Source organism: Hermetia illucens, chromosome 3, assembly GCF_905115235.1.
Source record: "Hermetia illucens chromosome 3, iHerIll2.2.curated.20191125, whole genome shotgun sequence".
NCBI classification, from domain to species: Eukaryota; Metazoa; Arthropoda; class Insecta; order Diptera; family Stratiomyidae; genus Hermetia; species Hermetia illucens.
The window spans coordinates 152,246,792-152,273,905 of NC_051851.1; the positions used below are offsets into that span (position 1 = coordinate 152,246,792).

Consider the following 27,114-nt stretch of genomic DNA (forward strand, 5'->3'; position numbering starts at 1 on the left):
TGCATTTGAATCAATAGTTTTGAAAGTTTAAAGTTTCAAATCAAAATTGGACGCTGAATTCTTCTCTTCCAATGAGATAAGTGCCTTAACTATACTAAGATACTTTAGCCTTTAGCTACCTAGGCTGTAATGATCAAGGCCAACAATTTGGAATGGACAATATGGGAATCTATCGGCCAAGCAAGCAATTGAAAGGAGAATGTGAATATCTATCGACCACAATTTGGTCAAAGGTTAGTATAGGTCCCAGAGCGAAACATACCAATCCGGTACCCACGATGAAGCATAAAACCTAGGAAACGCCTTCTGAACCAACACGAACAGCTCTACTACCAAACCCCATCTCCACCTCCACGTGGTGACCACTGGGAGCTCTTTCTTAACGAAAAGCATCAGACGGAGAAGAAAGAAGGCGAGTCTTCCGCACCTAAAAACGAGACAAATTGCACCAACTGGTCCTCCAGCAATTATAGATGTATTACGTTGCTGAGTACCATCTATAAGATATTCTCCGCTATCTTGCTAGGCCGGATAGCCCCATACGCCCAGAACATCATTGGCTCATAGCAAAGAGGCTCCAGGCAAATCACCAACAGATCAGATTTTCTCTGTGCGGCAAGCGATGGAAAAACAGTTGGAATATGCACATCAGTTTCACCATCTTTTCATCGACTTTAAAGCCGCCTATAACAGCATAGGGTAAAACTATACACGGCCATGAGAGAATTCGGTAGCCCGATTAAATTGATAAGGCCGACAAGGCTAACCCTGACCAATGTGCGAGGCCAGATAAAACCAGCTGGATCACTCTCGAGACCATTCACCATCAACAACGGTGTACGACAAGGAATGTCCTCTTCAACCTGGTCCTCGAGAAAGTGATCCGTGATGCTAAGGTAAATGGGAGGGGTATGATCCTCTTTAAGTCCCCCAACTACTGGCCTATGCTCACGATATCAACATCATGGGAAGAACCACCCGAGACGTACAAACTGCTATCATCCAAATCGAGCAGACGGCGATTGGCGCGAGATCTTGGGCTGCACATCAATGAAGGCAAGACAAAATATATGGTGACAAAATCAGCACCAAAAACCAACCAACCAACAACATCAAACTGCACTGGTCAAACGTGAAGAATAAAGATAGAAGACTACAACTTTGAGACCGTTGATAATTTCTCCTATCTAGGATCGAAAATCACAACCGATAACAGCTACGGATGAATCCGTGCACGGTTGTTGTCGGCCAACAGAGCCTATTTCAGCTTACAAAAACTGTTCCGCTCTTACTGAATAAGACAATGATCTTGCCAGTCCTCATGTATTCCTCGGAGACTTGGGTTTTTAGCAAGAAAAATTGCGAACTCTTGGCCGCTTTCGAAAGAAGAATCCTTCGAAGAATTTTTGGTCCTCTACATGAAGATGAACGATTCTGTATCCTACATAACGACGAAATCTATAAGCGGTACCAGGACCGTCCGGTTATGGATAAAATCTGGCTCAATAAGTTACGGTGGGCGGGTCATTTAATCCGTATGGATGAGGATGATCCAGCCTGGGAAGGTTTTTAAGGGCAATATTTATGATAGAAAAAAAAGATGAGCCAGACCCTGTCTGTGATTGAGCGATGGTGTACGTCAGGGCGCCAGACAGATTTTAGGGATATCGAATTGGTGGACCTCGGCGCAAAACCGGGATGTCTGAAGCTCCTTATTATGGCAGGCCTAGACGGGATACCGGTTGTTGCGCCGTTGATGATGATAATGATAATAGTTTTTTTAACAAATTATCTTTAATCGTATCGCAAAACGGCCCGAAAAAGTTATGTGGAATTGGATCGTATTTGCAGATATCTCTATTTTTAATGACTTATAGATATTCTATCTGACCAATAGTCTTTCGTTTGGCGCAGTTTTTTAGATTGCTTTGCGTTACCGCAGATTTTTCGAGGCCTACTCCTTAGTCTGGAAATGGCCTAGCTTAGTTCGTTGTCGGAGAATAACACTTTTCAAAATTCACCTTGCATCAAATGGATTTACGACGTTCTTTCAATCTAAGCTAAGAGGAGGTGAAATGAATTTATGCACAAAATTCCGGACTTCTCTCTCAGGAATACTTCGGGCTAAAACGCCCCCAAGTTACATCTATGACACAAACCCGGAAGCGTTTGACACATTGTCTCAGGCCAGGCCTAGTCAATGTAAGAGCACACATTCCGGGGTTCAGAATGCCTCAACTACCCTGCAGTCCCTCCTACCTATCCCCCTCTTATTCGCTTTCAAAATGCCTGACTGAGCGTAATATTTGAAAACGCTGTTTTAACTTGTTGATAAAGTAGAATGCCGAACCTGGGAATCCATGTGTCGAAGAACGCTCTGGTAACTGTGATTGCAATCGAGGGGGATTGGTGCTACTTCCGGCCAACGTGAGAAACAGTCTATTATGGTCAGACAGTAGCGTTGTCCCTCACAATAAGGCATAACGATACGATCCAGATGAACATGGTTGAGTCTAGACGACGGTGGCGCAAAGGTCCCAACTGGTGCAGTCACAAGACGAGTCACATTTGATCGCCAACAATTATTCCAACCACGCGTCCAATTCCTGCAATCGGCTTAGACAGATGACCGAACATACCTCTGTATTACTAGTTTAACGGTAGCGTTTACTCCTGGGTGGGATAGGTGCTTACACTACCTGCTGAAAGCAGTTTTTTTCGGAATGGGTAAGGTCAAATGGCACCAGTAGACCAGTAGCCTGCAGCTGGCCCCCGAAATCTGGAATTGCTTTAGTCGAAGCCCTGTGTTTCCCTCTTGTAGCATTTTGAGTTCTTCGTCCGCGGACTGAGATGGTTCAAGCTTTGCGTAATTGATAATTGATTGCGGTTCATCAACGTTTGATAATGGGTCCGCATCAGCGTTGTCGTAACTGGATACGTGCTAGATATAGCCGGTAAACTTCCCAATATAATCTAGATGACGAAGTTAACGTGGTGAGTACTCGTTTTTTTATAGAAGGCGAAGGTTAACGGTTTGTGATTCGTAAAAATGTTGAATTCCCTCTTGCCTCAACTAAGTGTTGTGTCCGTTGTTGGAGGACTGCTCCAATCGTGAAGTCAGATGTTTCGCCGAAAATTACCAAAAGTACGTCAGATATTGGATGTGCAAGCAGCGCTTCCTGTTCCAATGCGTTTTTGGAAACTTTAAAAGTTGCGGTAGATTCCCTTGTTCAGTTGCCTGGACGCACTTAACATCCTTCCGTGGATAGGCAATGGTGCTACCATCTTCTGCAGAAGAAGCAGTTGTGACAGGCATTATCCCCTGCATTCTTGCAATAAAAGCAGTCGGGAAATAATGACTTCTCGGTGTTGGCTGAGCAATTGGGCTAGAAAATAGTAAACCTCACCATGCTCTCGAGTGAATCACGGCCACACGCCCTTGATGAGATACGTGCCTCTTATCTGCCCCTCTTCTTCAAGATCGCTGCCATACGCTGAGAGTGCGAGCTCTCTCTTCACAAGTGACGGGTTCCTTATTTCCATCAGCTTTTCCAAGGTGCATAGACCTCTGCTCTGCAATATAGAGAACGATCGGAATAACTCCTACTATCACCATTACTGCGGGCTACTAGACGGTACGATAGGCGGACATAACTCTTAAAGCCGCTTGGTAATGTACTTGTACTAGGCGCTTACAGTATATACCAGGCTATACTTCGAAACCCGCATCAGTGTCTGCTGAGCTTGTTCGACTGTGCGCCAGGTCACCAGTGCCGCAACATCATCTACGTATCCAAACAGATGCGATTCATCAGGCATCTAGAGTCGTAGCAGACTGTCGTATGGGGCATTCTACGGATAGAAATTTCAGCCGCCTCAATTATTAGTCCCTCAATATCCGCAAAAGGTAGTCTAGAATACAAAAGAAATTTTCCAGTGCCTTGAGCGTCCCCGCAGCACGGATTGCGTCAGTCAATATTAGCTTGATGAGCTTCTCAAGCAGTTTTCCCGCTGTTTCCAGTATGGGCAGACAATACTCTGACAGCACCCAAGGGTCGACTTTGTCTTTGCTTATCATCATGAGCCTGGCACCCTTCCGGTGGGAGGAAAAAACACATGCGTTGAATGCACTAAGTAGCAAGTTTCTCTCATACTTTCAGCACTTCGCGAGGAATATGATCCGATTTCGGTGCTTTTTTTCTCTTTCATGTACAAGACTGCCACTTCCAATTCCTTTACAGTGAAGAGTGGGCTTTCCTCAGTACTCTCGCTATCATAGACAACGTCAGCTCTAATGAGGTCGACAGGAAAGAGAGCAGTCCAATTTCTTTCACCTTCACTGCGTCCACGGAACCGGGTTATCGAGAAGATATGGATTCTTATTAAAGCTACTAACCTGCCAGCAGTATGCTTTTTAACTGTCGATTTCGAGGCAAAGTTTTTTTTCACGCTCTTGTATTGTGCGGAGCTAAGGATTTCCCCATTTTTGCCTCTTATACGCGTGCAATCCACCATAGTTTTAGGCAATTCCTTCGTAGACTTGCAATTTCAGCCGTGAAGGAGTCTCCTTTTGAGCGCCGATACATTGCGTACTTCGGTGATAATGCTCACTGTGGAGTTTACTAACGATTCAATCCCAGTTATTCTGTCCATATCCACGTTGTCTGACTCGTATATCTCTTTTCAAAGAGCTTTGGCAAATTTTTCAACGACGGTATTTCTGATATTACACCTGGTAAATACTTGCCAGCCGTCAAAAGCCGTTTGTCACTTCGAATGAACTGTACCGGTAACCATTGCCCGTCAAATCTTTCAGTACCCTTCATTGTTCCAGCACTAGCACTAACGACTGTTCAACAAAAGTCACGTCAAGAAAAGGATGGCAGCAGTACCACCTATATCGGCATAGCATGATGGTGAACTCCTATCTCGGTATTGCTTCTTTTCTTGGCCCATCTGCCCCCCCCCCCCCCAGATCGTTTGTTTGACTTTTCACTTTCTGCAATGCACCATCAGACCTGGCACCACCCAATGATGAACGACGTCTACTTTATGAAGACTGCGACACAGTATTTTCCGATGGGCAAGTCTCTGCTTTTTGCCCGGATGCACTAAACTTGTAACACAAAGTGCTTCTGTCCTACCGTTTGCAAACTTCGCCTATGTGTCTGTAGTCACAATACTTAACTTTGTGGGTGATCCACCCGATCTTTATTTTTCCGCAATAAAGAAGTTGACTCCCCTCTAGAGTTCACAGATGTAATTCCTGTCTTGCGGTTGCTCAAATCTTGGTAAGCCCTTTCATCGCTTCCTTCGTTTCTTCTTCGTTCGCGAGATAGAGTCCAGATCCGTTTTTTCAAGGATGCACATGGATTCTAGGCTGGAAACCAATCAGTTCATGAATGTTCTGCACTATTTCGCATCATGTATTCTTCTTGTTAGTCTTCGGCAAGGATACCGGTTCTAGCTCGCCGATCAGTCTATCGCAGCGTTTTCTGGTTTGCGAATTTCTCGAAGAACTCCCGTAAAAGATCTTTCTTTGTTCGACTTGATCAGAAGGGCCTCCAACCATCGTTTGTTGAACCCTTTTCTTTGGCGCTGATGTTGTCGCTGTAGTTGACATTAGCTTTGCTACAGCGGCGTTACTGTTGTGGTTTTCCAGGAGCTTCGCTAGTGTATAATAAGGTCCAGGAGTTCCTCTATTACAATTATGACATTTTTAATGCCCATAGAGATATATTTCGCTGAGCGATGGTAGCCTTAAATGATTCCCCCGATTGTCTATTCGAGCAGGAAAATCACGCGTAGGTTGAAACAAATCCTTATGGGAGTTTATATTCAGTGCCGGAATCAAGCGCTAGCCAGGAATCCATTTCAACTGAGTCTGCATTGCTAACTTAATGGTATCGTATGGACAGCCCCGCCAAAATTGTAATCTGAACGAAAGCAGCCGCAATATTAGCCTGAAAGTCTTTTCCAGGAGATGTCACTCGTAAGTCCATGTCATGCCCTGGCGCCATCATTGTCGCCTCCATTAGCCCGCTACTAAACTGACTGGTGTTTATCCGGAGCTACCAACTGGAACGTGTGAATCGACTTTGTTCGGAAATAAACAAGGATCGTTGCCATCCAGCAACTTTACTCTGTCTGTCCAAACATATTTGTAAGAACAGATTAATTACATATATGGAGGAATGAGTCTTACATAGGACAGACATTAATGCTGAAGATGCTCAATGGGTTAATATCTAGACTCTTTTGACACCCAAAACTTCAAAACGAGTCCCAAGGGAAAACTTATCACTGTAAACATTAACAGTGTTCAGAAATTTTGGTGATCTTATTCCCAGGAATCAGTTCTTGAAACCAACAACACGGCAATTGAAAGGCCTTCAATATTCTGAAAACCTTCCGACAACGGAGACGTCCTTGTACAATGGTACCCATTAATTTGTATATATTTTGGTTGACACAAGAAATTGTAAAGCGACATAGAACGTGCTATAGATTTCGATGGTTTGGACAGGGGCACAAGGCCATAGAAAACTAATTCTGTCTTACAACCAACGTAACTCTTTCCCATACAACTTAGACGAGGTGGCCTTATCTGTTCATGAAAAAATACCATAAAGATTTAACAGCATCGTTACAGATGTTTTACAAAGCCACGCTGCTCATTCACTATGAGGTAACTGAAGTTCGTGGTCAACCAGTCCTTGAGGTATCTCTCGAGTATTTTGGAGCAAAAGGAAAGAAGAGAGATAGGACGGTAGTTCAGAGCTAGAGTCGGATCTCCGCATTTGATGATAGGAACAAGTCGGAATATCGGAAGCTCGCGCTTCGGGTATAAAGGTTTTGTGTTCATCTTATGTAAGAGACGCACATTTCTCTGTCCGTATATAGCTACAAATCCAACATAATCCTTCATATTTTTCCAAACTACGAGACATACGTACATATTAGAGCCATAGATATCACGCTCACCCTAAACAAACAAACTGCCTATTACCTACTGTACACATATATGCACGTATCTAAATTTATCATACCCATATTTCCGATTTACGTCATATATCTAACTGAACACTACCCGCAAAGTTCATTAGCACTCATATATTATATACCTACATACACACATCTCTGATTGACAAATAACTAAAAAACTAAAACAAAATAATTGTCTGCGACCCAATTCGTAAGAACTCATTTCGTTGTGATATTGACGAATTGATATGTGATGATGACGTCATGCGGGTTGTAGAGTGAACGAAATTCACAAAAAATTGTAAAGTTTCACCTCCTATAACTTTGTTAATAATAGTTGGATTTTCTTCAAACTTGACCAAACTGTGCGTTATATTCTTCATTACATGCATGCCAAATTTTGTACTTCTGGGATGAACATAAGGGGGGTGCCGGGTAAATTTCTAAAATATGGAAATATACTATTATTAACTTTATTTGTGTAGATATCGGAACCGGATATATTTTGAGGCCTAGATTTCGTAGAGATGCACCACTGTGATTTTTTCCAGATTTTTCGGTTGGATAGGTTCTGAGAACGAGACCTGTTACACTTTTTGTGGGTCATATTTTCAACCCTTACTCCCCTATGTTTCATCTAATATCAAATATTGAACCAGATTCAAAAAGTACTAATTGAGACCTTTCATTTGATACCCTACTTGGCTATATTCTGTGAAAAAAAAAATTGCACCCTCCATTCACATGTACGGAGAGCCCCCCCTTAAACTTAACGCAAGATGGCGCCACTTGCTGCATGTAAAGGGATCACCAGATTACATACTCTCACCAATTTTCGTGACAATCGGTCTAGCCGTTTCCGAATAAATCGGGTGTGACAGACAGACAGACAGACACCGTCACCATTCTAATAAGGTTTTGTTTCACACAAAACCTTAATAAAAAGGGCCTCTTCCCGAAGATGAAGAAAATAGCATTCTTCCAGACTCTTCTTGAAGATTATACGCTGCGAAAGGGTCATGTATTTTTTACAGTTAGTAAGGAAGAGGTTAGAAATTACATCAGAGCCTGGTTCGATATTGGCCTTAAGATTACCAATGAGGAACTCAACCAAGGAAGGGGTAAGAAGAGGAAAGGCAAGGGATGACGCAGGGTAGTAGGGGAGGAGTGTAGGCTTCTGTAGAGAGAGCTAAAGTGCCTTTCATCGAACTGCTATGATCCGTTTAAAAGATTTTCGCCATCATATATGAAAGGTTCTTTCTTTATTCATACATAGTTGCCGCTGACATTAATTTTACACAACGAACGTGAAAATACAACCCAAAACATCACTCAAATGTGATATAATATCACCAACATCACATATTACACTCGGGAATATGTGAATGTTTTTGATATAATATCACATGTTTGGTTACTTTAATGAAAGATGATATTTGTGATATTAGTTTTTTACTTTTTCTCTCACAAGTGATATAATATCACGTCACCTACCATGGTGATGTTCCTCTCACCTTGATTTGATTACACGAAAGCCGCTGATACCCACATCTTCAAGTTAATAGCTTAGGTCCTAGTAAGTAATTAAATACACATTTATGAAAAGTACAAATGTACGAATATCTATCCGCTTCGAACTAGGCATAAGAAATATTTACATAAGACTCTTCAAGGTCAGCTTGTTGACGTCGACGCAAAGCCTAATAAAAGGAAATTAAGTCTTTAGAAAAAACGAACATTGATTAATTTATGGACACGTCATCAAAATCATTGCACTTTCATTTATGTAGGGATTTTCTAGAAAACACAGCGGTCAGAAAAGACACTTTCACACTTTAAGATCCTCTGAGCCTAGGGAGATTACCACGTCCATCAAAGTATGGTAAATATCTTTATCTGAAAATTCCATCACATCAATGCACCTGCCCCCTGCAATTTGAAAATCATTTATTAATCGCTCATAAATTGATAAAATTGATTCAAGGTTCGATAGGGGTATAACTGGTATTTGGCAGTGATATTGCAATTGGCATGCAATAGATGTACTCGGAAAAGCAAAGATTTATGAACAACTGATAAGATATTATTTGGACTATAAATTGTGGCGTTTTGGTCCACTTCAAATCAGTTACAGTTTGTAAAGCGAATTCAGACAAACATGAAGGTCATTGCTCTGATTTTGGCAGCTGTTGCCCTTTGCTCCGCCGCCCGTAAGTTTCCACTCCTCCACTTGAACTTCATTCTAAATAACACAAATCAATACTCGTCTCCTTATAGCCCGTGAGGAGGGTCCAGGTTGCCGTGCTCCAAATGGTGGTGGTCTTGTTCCAGTCCTTGAAGAATTCCTCGATTTGGTTCCACTTCACCAAATCTTGGAAATCCTCTTGACCGCCATCACCTCTGATCCAGAAGTTCAACAGGTAATGGAGTACCTGTCAGGAGAAGAATTCCACGGAATCCTTCTTAGCATCAAGAACGATCCTGAATTCGACGGTTTGATTGCCTTCTGTTGCCAAGAATTGTACCTCGATGCTGCTTACTACATCAACTTCGTCCTCGGTATCCTCGGATTCCCTGAAATCCGTTCAGACCGTGCTTACCGTGCTGGTGGATTGGCTGGCATGTTGGATGAAATCATCGCTCTTATCCCATTCGATGCCTTGGAAGTCCTCCTTGAGGAGAAATTGGCCACCGACTACTACCTTCAATTGGCTTTCAAGAAGATCAACTCTGATGAATTCGGTGCCGTGATTGAACGTCTTCAAGCCAACGTTGCTTACATCGACATGAAGGATCGTCTGCGTGGTTTGGGAGTTGATGTTGATGGCATTATTGACTTCATTAACAAGATTTTCCAACGTTAAATATTGTAACTCAAAGGGTTGAGCAAAATAAATTCTGTTTGACTTAATATTCTGATGTAATGTACTCGTTACCTCATGCGAAACATAAAGGTTAATTGCAATGTTCCCCCGAGTCCTGGATATTAACCAATACATTGAGATGAAATATTCACCTTGTTTTATCACTCCTAGTTTCGGTCTTTTGAAACTCACATCCCATGAGTCCATTAAAGGGTTTCATTCTGTAAATTGGAAGGCTTTTTATCAAGCACCTAAAAGAGGAAAGAAGGGTTAAACATCATCACACAAAATAATCAATGAAATATCCTTATTCAAAATCTAGACCCCCAAATACCCCCCATCCCCATGTCTATTCAAATAAACGCATAGAATGTTAGGAAAAAAATATGTAGAGAAATATAGAGTCACAGTTCTGTTCAAGGCAGAGACAACTCACCAGACGCTGCCTCACCTCTGCCCTGGCAACGAAGATGTGAAGTAAGCAATCAGTAATGCAGGAAGCCATTGAGAGATAGATCCTTATTGATTCTCAAGGATCCAGATTATTGAGGTTTACCCCTTTTTGAAATAGAGATGATTTTTATGTCAGAAGCAGTTTAGAAAGTTGAGCAGAGCCATTTTAGCTTCATGGCTGATCCAGGACTAAAAGGCATTAAAATGTCGCACAAATCTGCTAAGAATACCAACAACAAAGGGAGAGAATGATGGGCTGAAAGGAGATCGCCGGTCAAAAAAAGGCGATTCCAACACCCGCCGCATCTGCTTGAGAAGTACTCCAAAATCAGGAAATAGACCCATTCAAAAGAAGCGGATCAAATTCAAACTTTCCTCCAATGCCAAAAACGGCAGAAGAGAAAATTCGTAGGAACTTAGTAAAGAATAAAGGTCAAGGAGCCTGTAAAAAAGTAATCCGACTTACCGAGCCGATTGCTGATTCGGAAGAACCGGCTTTTGATGTAGCTTGGGGCAAAAATAGTTGAGCTGTCCAAATTCATCAAGGATAAGCACCACGTACACCAAGCCATTAAGAACATGGTGAAAGCCATCAGGGTACTTTATAATAGTTCGCAGGGGTAAGAAGGAAGACCCAAAGAAAAGTCGAAATTTACAACCCCAACATTATCCAAGTGACACCAAAGCACAAGGTCATCGACCTCCGTCCAAATAAAAAAGTGCGAGACAAAGTGGGGAACCTTTAGGGAATCAACAGGCGCCTCAAAGGAAAAACAATCGGAACTAAAAGTTCAGAAGGAGAAAACCTGCAAGTGGAAGCATCAGCTAGCAAAGCAAAGCTCCAGAAAAACAAAAAACCGTGGATGGACTAAGGTAGAAATCGAAAAGAAGAAGAGAAAACCGAAGGTGCCAATTCGCCCAGATGCAGTTGTAATCACCAGCAAGCGAAATCGATCTTATGCGGAGATAGTAAAAAAGGTCAAAAATAACCTTGACCTAAGAGACCTAGGCGGAAATGTCAACAAAATCTGAAGGACTTAGAAAGGGGATCTATATACAGTGGAAGGATCTCCACAAAAGAGTTCTGCACTAGCTTGTAACAACAATTCACGCTTAGGAGATGCACATTCTCCAATAGAAGACCGAACTGCTGGTGGAATAGAGGACACCCCTGCCTTCGATCAACTTGCCCCCGAGCCAACTGGACGGCTAAGATGGCGGTGGATGGTATACATCAGTTGAAAAACAGTGGGCCTATAAGGAAGCCCGCAAAACCCTCAAATTCACCACTAAGCAGAGCAAGTGGGAACGTTTTAAGCAGCGCTGCTCTGAGGACCTAAACCTATGGAGAAGCGCTTATAGAATTGTTATGGGGCGACCTAGAGGCCGGACAACTCCACAGATAAGCTGCCCATGAAATCCAGACCGGACATGTTCTCTGAGCTGTTCGAAGCATGCATGTTCGACTGAATATATCCTGTAGCATGAAAACGGCAAAAGATGGTACTGCTATCTAAGACTGGCAAACCTGCAGCTGTGCCATCCTCCCATATTTCTTCTAGAGATGTTAGAGCAAGTAACCTATAATAGAGTGCTCCCGGTTGTTGAGAACCAAGCTGGTCTATCAAATCGACAGTATGGGTTCCATGAAGCCACATCAATGGTTGATCCATAAAAGCAAACGCCCAACAACAACTTTCTCGACGATAAGGCGCTCGCCAAGTGACAAATTTATAAGAATGCCAATCGGGAAGCAAAGAAAGCGATCGCCGTCATCCGAGCGTTCCACTACAAAATTTTTTACGATAAACTGGACACTCCGGGTGGCAAGAGAGATCTGTTTCGACTTGCCAAAAGCCGAAACGAACGCACACAGGATATCGAACACTTCTGTTGTGTTAATGACAAGAACGCTACTTTGCTTACCAACCGTCGAGCCGCGACGGATAGATAGAGAGAATATTTCGAGTAGATTTCAACTGAAGAATTTATTCATCCTCCACTTCCACAATCATTGCCGACATTTGGAGCAGTTCCACCTGTCAGCGCTACTAAAGTCGAGGCAGCAACGAAACGAAAGAAATTGGGGAAAGCAACAGGACCTGACGACATCGCATCTGAGCTCTGGAAAGCGAAGAGCTGGGACCCCCATCTGACTGACAAGAAAGTACGACAGTTCCAATATGGAGCAGAATGTTCAAATTGTTGTCCGAACCGATTACTTACCAATGAAGCTTTCTGAACGCATTTTTGACAACCGTATTCGCAAAATCGTTGAAATTACCGTGAATCAAGCCGGATTTGTCAAAAACTGCGAAACTGCTGACGCAATACAAGCTGCGCGGTTACTCATAGAGAAACACCGTGAGAAGCGTCGATCTGCGTTAAGAAAATACTTTAGGCGTTAACGCAACCTCGATGAAGTGGCGTTCCACAACTGGTGTTCTTTGTGATTGACGTATCAATGAACGTCTCAAATCTAAAATTTACCACAATGTTCTGTCGCTCTCTATGGTTCTGCGTGTTGACGGTCTATAAAAGAGCACCAATCGTGGAAAAATTGCGAGAGAGGCATTTTCGATGGTATGGTTACGTAATTCGTGCTAACGAGAATTCACTCGCCAAGATTAGTTTGAACATCCAAGTCGATGGTAAGCGACCAAAAGGCTGGCGAAAGCAACTGTGGCTTGATTCGGTGGATGGGGATTTAAAACCCTCGAGATTGCACCCAGATCAGGCATTTGATTGAACCAAATGGTGCAACCGATCACGAAGACCCGACCCCCCTTGTGAACGGGAAAAAGGCTAAAGAAAAAGAAGAAGAATTGACCATTGTGCCCACGTATTTCGCTGCTAGTGTTGATAGTTACTTGCAAGAACGCACGCTCTGGTATGACACCGATGATGGAAACATGAAGTACGGTTTCTCCGCAGGTGTACTCATTAGCTGGCCCACTACTGTAGAACATCATGTACAATGATGTTCTTAATTCTCCGGTTCCAGAGAAGGTTACAGTTGTGGGATACGCCGTTGACATTGCACAGGCTGTGGCCATTAAGTATCTCGAAGCTGCTGAGTTTCAAATAACACATCGTTCAATAAGTCCCGGGACTAGCCTAGAAATGGCGCTAATAATGCCATTTATATGCCAAGGTTCAGAAGTACCAACCTTCAGATAAGATGTGTCAAAATTTGATGTAATTCGAAACATAACCAAGAAAGCTATAGTGGTTGAACTGACGCTACCTTTGCAATCGTGAAAAAATGGACCAAAACAAGTTTCGTGTGTTGATAAAACATTCTTTTTTAATGGGGAAAAACACTGTTCAAGCTCAGCAATGGCTTGAAAAACGTTATCCGGACTCTAGTCCGTCGAAAACAACCATTTGTCGGTGGTTTTCGACGTGAAACGCGGTCGCGCTGATACAAATGATGCGAAACGTTCGGGTCGGCCAAATGAGGGAGTAACTCCCGAAAACACCAAGCAAGTATTGAAAATCGTGATGGGTGACCGCAAAATGAAAGTGCGCGAGATAGCTAAGATGGTGAACATATCAACTGGTAGTGCATTTACTATTTTGCACCAAAAATTGGCTATGAAAAAGGCTTTTTCCAAATGGCTGCCGCGATTGCTCACAATGGAACAAAAGCAACAACGTATCAATGATTCGGAGAGCTGTTTGGCACTGTTTACTCGCAATAAACAGGATTTTTTGCGTCGATATGTGACAGTAGACGAAACATGGATTCGCCATTTCACTCCAGAGTCAAGTCGGCAGTCAGCTGAATGGCGTACGACCGGTAAAAGCCGCCCGAAGCGTCCAAAAACACAACAGTCGTCCGGCAAAGTGATGGCGTCCGTATTCTGCGATGTGAATGGTATAATTTTCATTGACTACCTCGAAAATGGAAAAACCATCAATAGCGACTACTACATGGTGTTATTGGATCGTTTGAAGCCCCAAATAGCGAAAAAACGCCCACACATGAAGAAGAAGAAAGTCATCTTTCATCAAGACAACGCACCGTGCCACAAGTCAATCAAAACGATGACCAAATTCAACGAATTAGGCTTCCAACTACTTCCTCATCATCCGTACTCGCCGGATCTGGCCCCCAGCGACTGCTGGCTCTTTTCGGATCTCAAAAAGATACTCCAGGGAAAAAGATTTGGCTCAAATGAGCTGCTACTGAGGCTCATTTTGAGTCAAAAGACAAATAGTTCTACAAACATGGCATTGAAAAGTTAGAGAAGCGTTGGAATGATTGTATTACATTTGAAGGAAATTATGTTGATGAATAATAAAGAATTTTGCCGATAAAATGTTGTTTTCATAGTTAGTCCCGGGACTTATTGAACGATGTGTTACTTGAATGAATGCAAATGCAAACTATAATTTTAAGCAGTACCGCGAGTATGTTCCTACCAAGAATAATGCCGAATGTTGAAGGGTCCCGGTATACTTCTAGATTGCTTACAGCCAGGGTGGTGGGTTTCCATCATGCTGTATGCGGTGGCAGTTTAGACATAAACTGTCTTCAGAAGCCTCTTACCGGCCATGGAGGATATTGTCAGTATCTGTACAGCAGAGGAGGTCATGGAGGCATATATAATACCTAATGGTGGTTCCAAGTGGCAACGGGAAGTCGGAGTGGTTTTACTGGGTAAAAACCATACACACTGACGTGTCCAGCCCAGAGGACAGTCACACAGACATTGAATCGACTTTAGTAAGATTTTGTTTTACACAAAAACCTTAAAAAGAACATTTTTTCAATATTCAATGAAAGTTCGGTCCTATTCAATCTGATAGGTGCGTCATCAAAATCAATGTACTTTCTAGGCTTTTCTTGAACGAAGCGATCAAAAAGATACTTTAACACCTTAAGATCCTCTGATCCCAGGAAGATTAACACATCCATCAAAGTATGGTAAATATCTTTCTGTCAAAATTCCGTCACTTCAAAACACGCACTCTGCCCCCTGCAATTTGAAAATTATTATTTATTAAGCGTGCATAGAATGATAAAAGGGATTTAATGTTCGATAGGGGTATAACTGGTATTAGGCAGTGATATGGCAATTGGCATGCAGCAGATTTGGTTTTTTTATTCGGAAAAGCTAAGATTTATGGACAACTGATAAGATATTATTTTTACTATAAATTGTGGCGTTTTGGTCCACTTCAAGTCAGTTACAGTTTGTGAAGCGAATTCAAACAAACATGAAGGTCATTGCTCTGATTTTGGCAGCTGTCGCCCTTTGCTCCGCCGCCCGTAAGTTTCCACTCCTCCACTTAAACTTCATTCTAAATAACACAAATCAATACTCGTCTCCTTATAGCCCGTGAGGAAGGTCCAGGATGCCGCGCTCCAAATGGTGGTGGTCTTGTTCCTGTCCTCGAAGAATTCCTCGACTTGGTTCCACTTGACCAAGTCTTGGAAATCCTCTTGACCGCCATCACCTCTGATCCAGAAGTCCAACAGGTAATGGAGTACCTGTCAGGAGAAGAATTCCACGGAATCCTTCTTAGTATCAAGAACGATCCTGAATTCGACGGTTTGATTGCCTTCTGTTGCCAAGAATTGTACCTCGATGCTGCTTACTACATCAACTTCGTCCTCGGTATCCTTGGATTCCCTGAAATCCGTTCAGACCGTGCTTACCGTGCTGGTGGATTGGCGGGAATGTTGGATGAAATCATCGCTCTTATCCCACTCGATGCCTTGGAAGTCCTCCTTGAGGAGAAATTGGCCACCGACTACTACCTTCAATTGGCTTTCAAGAAGATCAACTCTGATGAATTCGGTGCCGTGATTGAACGTCTTCAAGCCAACGTTGCTTACGTCGACATGAAGGATCGTCTGCGTGGTTTGGGAGTTGATGTTGATGGCATTATTGACTTCATTAACAAGATTTTCCAACGTTAAATATTGTAACTCAAAGAGTTGAGCAAAATAAATTCTGTTTGAATTACCATTCCGGTGTAATGTAGTTTTAGGGTTTCTACATCTTAACATGGTTTATTTATAGCTTATAATTAGCTAAAAGGAACTATCTTTACTTATTTAGAATTTTTTTTTGCCAACCCGACCTTCTCTGTTATTTACTTTATTTTTAATGTATTAATTTATATGAGGGTTGTGAAAATGAACGTTCGCACATGGCATCCGAAGGGTCTATATGTCAGCTATTTAACACAGTTGACTTTATTTCTTTATCGTTTCGTGTGCTCGTACCGTGCTGAAAATGTCAAGCTTTGTGCCTGTAAAACGTCATTTGCGGGAAGAGCTGCTGTATTATTATTATTTTCTGGATAAAAATGGATCGGAATCACATCGACTGAAAATGTGGGGGAGAAGGCCATATGTTCAGGGAATGCAAGGCTGAGCCTGAATGCATGCTCTGCAAGGAAAAAAAGGGCGTCGACTGTCGGCACGTTGCAGGCAGCAGCAGATGCCCAGTGTTTAGGCGAGCCTTGAATGCAGTAAAAAAATGAGGTTGATACAAATCAACCTCAACCACTGCGAGGCAGCGCAAGACCTTCTCTCGCAGACCATCTATGAGAAGGGAATCGAAGCTGCCATAATCAGCGAGCCCTATCGCAACAATAAGAGCGGTGCCTGGACTGCAGATGAAACTGGCAAGGCGGCAATATGGGCGTGTGGAAATCAGGCCATTCAAGAAGTGATGGAGTTTCCAGAAGTTGGATTCGTCAGGGCAAAAATAGCTGGCATCTATATATATAGTTGCTATGCTCCACCAAGCGCGACGATAACAGAATTCGAAGGAATGCTAGGTATGCTAGTCTCGGATGCAAGAAGTCGAAACCCCAAGATCATAGCTGGTGATTTCAACGCGTGGGCCGTGGATTGGGGCAGTCGCACTACGAACACCAGGGGCCGTATCTAAGGCCGATATCTTTTAAGGATATCGAATTGGTAGACCCCGGCGCAAAACCGGGATGTCTGGAGTTCCTTATTAAAGCAGGCCTAGACCGGATCCCGGTTGTTGCGCCGTTGATGATGATGATTTGATGGAAAGCCCTGTATTGATAATAGTCAACCTCACACGCTTCACACTCTGAGTTTAATATTATTAGCAAATGCGAAAAATTTAACCGGAAGCTCGCGCTTCGGGTATAAAGGTTTTGTGTTCATCTTATGTAAGAAATTTCAACGCACATTTTTCTATCCGTACAACAACATATTGCTTCATATTTTTCCAAACAACGAGACATACGTACATATTACAGCCATAGATATTACGCTCACCCTAAACAAACAAACTGCCTATTTCCGAATACCGTACACATATATGCACGTATATAAATTGATCGTACCCATATTTCCGATTTACTTCTTATATCTATCTGAATAGGCACTACCCACAAAGTTCATTAGCACGCATATATTATATACCTACATACACAGTTGATATTCATATACAAATGACTAAAAAACTAAAACAAAATAATTCTTTGGGACCCCATTCATAAGAACTCATTTGGTTGTGGTATTGACGAATTGATATGTGATGATGACGTCATGCAGTCATGCATGAAGAGTGCCCGAAATTCACAAAAAATGGTAAAGTTTTACCCCCTATAACTTTGTCAATAATAGTTGGATTTTCTTCAAACTTGACTAGCTTGTGCATTATGTTCTTTATTATACGCATGCCAAATTTTGTACTTCTGGGATGAATATAAGGGGGGTTGCCGGGTAAATTTCTAAAATGTGGAAATATACTATTATTAACTTTATTTGTGCAGATATCGGAACCGGATATATTTTGAGGCCTAGATTTCGTAGAGATGCACTATTGAGATTTTTTTCAGATTTTTCGGTTGGATAGGTTCTGAGAACGAGACCTGTTACACTTTTTGGGGGTCATATTTTGAGCCCTCACTCTCCTATGTTTCACCCAATATCAAATATTGAACCAGTTTCGAAAAGTACTAATTGAGACCTTTCATTTGATACCCCACATGGCCACATTTTATGAAAAAAAATGTTGCACCCTCCTTTCACATGTATGGGGAGCCCCCCCTTAAACTTAACACAAAATGGCGTCAGTTGCTGCATGTAAAGGGAACGGCAGATTACATACTCCTACCAATTTTCGTGACAATCGGTTCAGCCGTTTCCGAATAAATCGGGTGTGACAGACAGACAGACAGACAGACAGACAGACCTGTGCGGAGTTGCCAAATCTCCCATCAGGCGCGTCCCTTCGTGCGGATAAGGGAATGCTCGGCGGATGCGTAGGAATATGCATATATACGCATTTGCAGGTGTGCGTGTATGGGCATGCTTATGCGCAGGCCGGGTAGGAGGGAAGTAAACGCCCGCCCGTGGATAAAAATTGGCTATGGGAAGGATACCCAGAAATAAAACCAAACATGGAGGAACAGAAGGAGAATAAAGTTACGGTGCAGGGCTTCGGAAACCCAGTACCGGCGGCTTTTGGGAGTGGGCAAGCAGGCTCCCGGCCGTCGATATCCCTCGACTGCAGTGCCTCGGTGGTGGATTACTTGGCCACCGTTGCATCAAATACTACAAGTAGCCTGGAGAAAGAGGCATTTAAAAGGAGTACATCACTCCCGAGAACGCCTGTTCAAAACCCAAGAAAAGATGGGGCACAAACTGGTCAGTTATTAGCCCATAGCGGGGTAACTACACCTGGTCGAAACATGTCGCAGGACTTAGTGGTTGATCCATTTAAGAGAAGCTCGACGATAGCGCGATCTCCTCCGAAATCAACCTTGATGAAGGAAGGAAATCAGAGAAGCATTCGGAAGGCTAATAAGTACGTAAGCGCCCAATGCGAAAACCAAGCGGAGGAGCTATGTCAGAGTCCGGACGAATCATCGTTTGCCCTACTCGGAGGCAAAATAGTAGAGTTGTCTGAATTTATTAAGGACAAACACAACGTGCACCAGGCCATCAAAAACATGGTCCGTACCATTCGGGTACTATACAATGGTGCCAAGGAAGAAAAAAACGCCTCGAAGAAATCAAGCGTCACCCAGGCAACACAAGTGACACCCCCTCAACATCCAAAGGGCGGTAAACTTGAAAAGAGGAGTAGAGAGTGCGCGAACGATTCTTTCGGATCCTCACAGGACGCTAAAAGGCAAAAAGGCCTCTCACCGGCAAAAGGCAAGGGAAACAAAGTTACCAACATCGTGGAAACTGCGGCGCCGGCTCCAATTGACCCAAGGGAGGCAAAGCCTCAAAAAGGGACCAAGGAAGCATGGACCAAGGTTGGTGGAAGGAAAAATACGGCGCAGAAAAGAAGATTACGGCCCGAATTAATCATCATCTCCAAAAAAGGGGATATGACTTACGCCGATATTCTTAGGAAGGTCAAATCCGATCCTGAGCTGATGGACCTTGGAGAAAACGTTAGCCGAATCAGACGCTCCCAGAAAGGAGACTTGATGCTGGAGCTGAAGAAGTCTCCGGGCAAAACGGCAGAAAATTTCCTCGGCAAGGTGGAGAAGTCCTTAGGAGAAGAAGCTCAAGTTCGGGCCAGAAAGCAGGAGCTTGTCATAGAATGCAAGGACATTGACGAAATTACGACCAAGGAGGATATCCGTGACGCCCTAGAAAAGCAGTTCGGACCACTTGGCTTGCAAGATTCCGCAATCAGGGGACTGAGGAAGGCGTACGGAGGCACGCAAACGGCAACTATAAGCTTACCAACTGAAGCAGCGTTCAAACTGCTGGCGGCTGGGAAAGTAAAAATAGGTTGGGTCGTTTGCCGACTCAGGGAGCAGGTATCCCTTAAGCGCTGCTTTAGATGCCTGGAATTCGGCCACATAGCGGCGAAATGCACCGGTGACTGTGACAGGTCAAAATGTTGCAGAAAATGTGGGGGAGAAGGCCATATGTTCAGGGAATGCAAGGCTGAGCCTGAATGCATGCTCTGCAAGGAAAAAAAGGGCGTCGACTGTCGGCACGTTGCAGGCAGCAGCAGATGCCCAGTGTTTAGGCGAGCCTTGAATGCAGTAAAAAAATGAGGTTGATACAAATCAACCTCAACCACTGCGAGGCAGCGCAAGACCTTCTCTCGCAGACCATCTATGAGAAGGGAATCGAAGCTGCCATAATCAGCGAGCCCTATCGCAACAATAAGAGCGGTGCCTGGACTGCAGATGAAACTGGCAAGGCGGCAATATGGGCGTGTGGAAATCAGGCCATTCAAGAAGTGATGGAGTTTCCAGAAGTTGGATTCGTCAGGGCAAAAATAGCTGGCATCTATATATATAGTTGCTATGCTCCACCAAGCGCGACGATAACAGAATTCGAAGGAATGCTAGGTATGCTAGTCTCGGATGCAAGAAGTCGAAACCCCAAGATCATAGCTGGTGATTTCAACGCGTGGGCCGTGGATTGGGGCAGTCGCACTACGAACACCAGGGGCCGTATCCTGCTCGAGGCTTTCGCGGAGCTAGATTTGGTGCTTGCCAACACGGGAAACGTTTCCACTTTTCGTGGGACGGGGTCGGGCTCAATAGTCGATCTGACATATGTGAGTACCACATTGGCGAGGAGAATGACATGGTTTGTCAGTGAGCATTATACTCACAGCGACCACCAGGCGATTTTCCTCCAGATCGAGTGTGGGCCATGCGTCGGTGCGTGTCCCCGTGAGGCTGGAAACCGTGGCTGGTCCGTGAAGGGGCTTGAGGAGGATGCATTCATAGAGATGCTATTGGGAGGCCAATGTCCCGGTGGTGCGGCTACGGAAAAGGTAGAGCAAATGATGGGACGCATAACAAGAGCATGCGACGCTGCTATGACGAGTTCTCGCAAAAAGGCGCTCAAACTATTGGTGGAATGAAGAGATCGCGGTGTTACGGAATGCATGTTTTCGTGCTAGAAGGATCTGCCAACGATCTAGAGCAAGACCAGACTTCGACGAGAAACGGCTAGCATATGTGAACCTTCGAGGTAGGCTTAAGCAGGCTATACGGACCAGCAAGCGAGAATGCTTCAAGCAGCTTTGCACAGAGGCAGACCAAAGCCCCTGGGGAACAGCGTACAGGATAGTTATGAAGAAGATGAGAGGGCGAACACCACAATTGACCTGCCCGCATCTTCTGCTCGATATCGTGACGGCGCTCTTCCCCCCGGATAAAGGGGAGCGCAAACAACACAAGCGAGCACTCGACGTCTACACCATACCTGCGGTAACTGAGGAGGAACTTATGCAAATTTGCCGGAGAATTGGTGATAACAAAGCACCCGGTCTGGATGCTGTTCCCAATAGAGCCCTTAAACTCGCTGTTAAGACCAGACCCGACTGGTTTATCAGCGTGTTTGAGACATGCATGATAGAAGGAATTTTCCCCGATCGGTGGAAGAGGCAAAAACTAGTTTTGCTCCCGAAGCCGAATAAACACCCAGGACACCCTTCATCATACCGACCGATTTGCCTTATCGACACGGCAGGAAAGATGCTCGAAAGGGTAATCTACAACAGACTGCTCCCTATCATTGAATACAAGGATGGACTATCGGAGCGACAATTTGGATTTCGTCAAGCCCACTCAACGATCGACGCCGTAGACGTCGTTTTGAAGCTGGCTCGAGACGCGATGTCATCTAAAAAATGCTGTGCCGTAGTGACGTTGGACATCAAAAATGCGTTCAATTCCGCAAGCTGGGAGTGGATAAAAAGTTCACTGGCTAACACGGGTGTCCCTAGTTACTTGACTAAGCTTCTTAACAGTTACCTTTCGGAGAGGACACTGTGGTACGACACGGATGAGGGATCCAAGCAGTACACCGTCACCGCAGGAGTACCACAGGGCTCAGTGTTGGGTCCTCTCCTGTGGAACGTCATGTACAATGGGGTCCTTGTCCTTCCCGTGCCAAAGGAGGCCACGATAATCGGTTTCGCAGATGATCTAGCTGTGGTTGTCGTCGCGAAAGAACCTGAAGACGTCGAAATGTACGCTAACGAAACCATTAGCGCCATAAAAGCGTGGCTGGAGATGGTTCAGCTTGACCTTGCGGAACAAAAGACGGAGGCGGTCTTGATTACCAATCGTAGGAAGAGGAATACGATTAATATTCGCGTTGGTGGTCACGTCATCACTTCGAAGCCGGTTATCAAATACCTGGGGGTGATGATTGACGCTAAGATCAATTTCAGGGGACATCTGGACTATGCCTGTGAGAAAGCGGCAAATACCAGCGTATCATTAGCGCGGATGATGCCTAACATTGGAGGTCCAAGGTACAGTCGCAGATTACTTGTAGCCGCAGTGGTTCGCTCCACACTACTATACGCGGCACCAGTTTGGGAGAAAGCATTAGCATGTGAGAGTAATCGTAGGAGAGTGAATATGACTTACCGCTTAGTGGCGCTAAGGGTGTGCAGCGCCTTCAGAACAATATCAGGCGAGGCAGCGTGAGTTCCTAGATTCCTAGATTATTTTAGCTTTTATCTTTGCGACGGCGGCGAGCACGTAAAAACCCTCCAATTGTTGCACTCAAAGCGAGTTCTCTTCTATAGAATCTTGGCAATCATCCGCTTCTTCCACTCTCTGGGCCTCCGATTCTTAAGATTTCCAAACGAGTGGGAACAACAAGTTGTAACTGCAGGTGCAGCAATAAGTAGCTCTGCGGGGAAACCGTCCAGTCCAGCGGCTTTACTCCATTTGAGTGCATAGATGGCCGAGATGATGGTGACTAGCGATTTGATCCGCAAAAGGTGAAAGTTCACTGATATGATACGGTTAAGCACCGTAAACCCTCCTTCCACCTCTTCAGCTCTTCGTCGTCGTAGATGAGAACTCGATCGCTAACATTCCTCACAACACCATCGAAGGATTCGCGAACACATGCAAGTTCTTTGGTGATGCAGTAAACACCTCTGAAATCATTACATTTTGCGGTATCGTCCGCTTGCCTTACCAGCGCAATAACAAATGGCCATTTAGATGACGTACATTACGTTGAACTGTCACGCCTGCCATCGGAACGGGGGGGGGGCATGGTTTACTCAGAATATCTTCCATTCGATCAGCAAGATATATCTCTCACTTTCGAGCGAGAGCTATATTATGTAAATGCTCGATGTTGAACTTGGAACACCTTCCCAACACTGCGAGAAATGCCGGACGCAATGCTATATGATTATCTGTTTCGAGGTTGATGTCAGCGCCTCTCTTGTTAAGCTACAGCTGATCGCGAAGTGGTTAATCTGATTGCTCGTACGGTGTAGATCAGTTGAAACCCAACTGAGCTTATAGCAGATGCTACGATTTGGCTTTCCAGAGTACAAAAACACATTACCGAAAGAGGAAAAGGCGTACTCTCCAGAGTCCCACCATTTTACGATGGGGCTTAAAATGTCCCGCTTATATATATATTCTCACTCGAGAAGAAAGCGAGGATTCTGGGAACCTTAGATACCGTTGTTGGGAAACGTTCGAAATTTGTAGGTTGCTAGCCCACAAAATTCTATCCCTTTCAGTAGCCATGTACGATAAGCAGGAAAGACTTTGAGTATTTCTCAAATCCCAACTCACAGAGCCCAAGATTGATTGGATGATTCGGCAATATTACATTTTAGAAGGTGGATCACCCGCATGAAAGTATATATGAAAGAATAAATTGAATTTCCAACTTTTGGTCTCTAGACTTATTTCTTCTCTCGCAGGAATGGAATCTTTCATCCTTACTTGGCCCTGCTGTACATTTTACACTATAAATGTGAAAATGCACAGCCGGTATCCCTCTAAGGATAAGTAATATTTGGTAATATCGGCTGCCGAATGTCATATATGATTTCGGTGATATAACATTACCTGTATGGCTATCGTAATGACAAGGGATGTTTGTGATATTAGTTTGTAATATCACTTTTCACAATAAGTGATGTGATATCACATCACCTACTAAGGTGATGTTTCGGTCATCTCCATTTGATTGTAGGAAAGCTGCTGATACTCAAATCTTCATATTAATAACTAAGGTTCCACCAGCTCATTTCTAGAACAATACTCTCATACGAAATAAAGTCCACGTAAAGTCCAAGTAAGATGGCCTTGAAGAATCTTATGTAAATAATTTTTTGCCAACTTCGAAGCTGATATTGCGGATATGAATTATTATAACATTTTAATTTATAGAGGCTTTTCTTATTATAAAAACGAAGCAGTCAAAAAAAAAACTCTTTTTTACCTTAAGATCCTCTGAGCCAAGGGAGATTAACACGTCCATCAAAGTACGGTAAATATCTTTTCCTGAAAATTCCATAACTTTAATAAACAAACTCTGCCCCCTGCAATTTGAAAATCAGTTTTTATTAATTACGCGTTGATTTGATAGATGACTAAGTAGATTCAAGGTTCGGTAGGGGTATAATCTGGTATTAGGTAGTGATATTGCAATTGGTATGCAGCAGATTTGGTTTTTATTCCACAAAGCAAAGACTTATGAACAACTGATAAGATATTATTTGGACTATAAATTGTGGCGTTTTGGTCCACTCCAAGTCAGTTTCAGTTTGTGAAGCGAATTCAAACAAACATGAAGGTCATTGCTCTGATTTTGGCAGCTGTCGCCCTTTGCTCCGCCGCCCGTAAGTTTCCACTCCTCCACTTGAACTTTATTCTAAATAATACAAATCAATACTCGTTTCCTTATAGCCCGTGAAGAGGGCAACTGAAGTCGAGGAGGCAATAAAACAAATGAAATCGGGGAAAGCAACCGGACCTGACGACATCGCATCTGAGCTCTGGAAAGCGAAGAGCTGGGACCCAACACTGTGGCTCAGTGAATTCTTTAATCGGGTTATTCAGGAAGGAAGAACACCATCTGACTGGCAAGAAAGTACCACTGTTCCAATATGGAAAAAGAAAGGTAGCCCAGCAGAATGTTCAAATTACCGTCCGATCCGGTTACTTTCCCATACCATGAAGATTTTTGAACGCATTCTTGACAACCGTATTCGCGAAATCGTTGAAATAACCGTGAATCAAGCCGGATTTGTCAAGAACTGCGGAAGTACTGACGTAATACACGCTGCGCGGTTACTCATGGAGAAACACCGTGAGAAGCATCGCCCTCTTTACATTGCCTTTCTGGATCTAGAGAAAGCGTTTGACCGTGTACCACACGAACTCATCTGGTATGCTTTACGACAACACTTGGTGCCAGAAGAACTCGTGCGCTGGGTTCAATTGCTCTACCACGATCCGAAAAGTAAAGTTCGAAGTATGGCGGGTGTATCAAAACCGCTTCGTGTCTCTGTTGGAGTTCATCAAAGAAGTGCCCTCTCACCACTCCTCTTTGTCCTTGTTATGGACACCGTTACACGGGATATCCAACGTCCAGCGCCCTACACACTGCTTTATGCAGATGATGTTTTCCTAGCATCTGATAGCAAAAATGATCTCGAGCAACTTGTTCAAAAATGGAATGATCGCCTCATGCAACACGGTCTCAGATTGAATCTAAACAAAACTGAATTTTTGACGACCGATCCCCATGAAACAGGCACAATCACTGTCAGCGGCAGTGATCTGCCCAGATCTGAGCGATTTAAATACCTCGGGTCAACGCTATCAGCCAATGGAAGCTGCGTTATAAAATTGCTTCACGCATTAACGCAACCTGGATGAAGTGGCGTTCCACAACTGGGGTCCTTTGTGATCGACGTATCAACGAACGTCTCAAATCTAAAATTTACCGCAATGTCGTCCGTCTAGTCGCTCTCTATGGTTCTGAGTGTTGGCCGACCATAAAAGACAATGAACGGCGTCTTGCGGTAATGGAGACGAAGATGCTACGTTGGACTAGTGGCGTCACACGTTTAGATCACATCCGAAATGAGGATATTCGCGATCGTTATGGGGTTGCACCGATCGTGGAAAAGTTGCGAGAGAGGCGTCTTCGATGGTATGGTCACGCAATTCGTGCAAACGAGAATTCACTTGCAAAGATTGGTCTGAACATCGAAGTCGATGGTAAACGACCAAAAGGCAGACCTAAGCAACGGTGGCTTGATACGCTGGATGGGGATTTGAAAGCCTCGAGATTGCACCCAGATCAGGCATTCGATAGAGCCAAATGGCGAAGCCGATCACGACGAGCCGACCCCGCTCGTGAACGGGACAAAGGCTGAAGAAAAAGAAGAAGAAGAAGAACTGGCGTGATGTGAAGGTTATTCATTCCCAAACCACGGAAACCCACCTACACAGACGCAAAAAGCTTCCGACCGATCAGTCTAACATCTTTTCTACTAAAATGGCTAGAATGACTAGTAGTTCTACATATTGGTCGGTCAGCAGTCTATTGAAGCAGGATGTCTCAGGGGCTGCCCACAGGGAAGAGTTCTCTCTCCACTGTTATGGCTCTTGGTAATGGATACCCTGCTGTGGCTCCTGGAGGACAAAAAATTCTTCGCGCAAGCATTTGTGGACGACGTAGCCGTAATAATTACTGGCAAGTTTGCGGACACAGTGTGTGATCGCTTGAATACAACTCTGCATGAAATCCACAGTTGGTGCCTCCCCAATGGACTCACAGTGAACGTTAGGAAGACTGGACTAGTTATGTTCACTAGGAACATCAAGTGGGCTAGCTATACGCTACCCACCTTAGCAGGAGCGGAAATCCGGCTGACACAAACAGTCAAGTATTTAGGAGGACATTTCAACTCGAAGTTAATGTGGAAGCACCATATCCAAGAACAATATCAGAAATCCTGCAGATTGCTCTGGTGCTGTAGGAATGCGATAGGTAAGACCTGGGGACAAAAACGGATACATTGGATGTATATATCCA

General features: G+C 43.9%; 2 protein-coding genes across 2 annotated transcripts; both read left to right on the top strand.

Annotated features, from left to right (window-relative positions):
• Nucleotides 1-9,142: 9,142 nt before the first annotated feature.
• Nucleotides 9,143-9,848, top strand: LOC119652180. Its single transcript, XM_038056124.1, has 2 exons — nucleotides 9,143-9,194; nucleotides 9,262-9,848. Exons 1-2 carry the CDS (start codon nucleotides 9,143-9,145, stop codon nucleotides 9,846-9,848), a joined length of 639 nt encoding a protein of 212 aa, XP_037912052.1.
• A 5,642-nt stretch (nucleotides 9,849-15,490) lies between these two features.
• LOC119651690 lies at nucleotides 15,491-16,279 on the top strand. Its single transcript, XM_038055398.1, has 2 exons — nucleotides 15,491-15,579; nucleotides 15,647-16,279. Exons 1-2 carry the CDS (start codon nucleotides 15,528-15,530, stop codon nucleotides 16,231-16,233), a joined length of 639 nt encoding a protein of 212 aa, XP_037911326.1. The 5' UTR covers nucleotides 15,491-15,527; the 3' UTR covers nucleotides 16,234-16,279.
• Nucleotides 16,280-27,114: the final 10,835 nt, after the last annotated feature.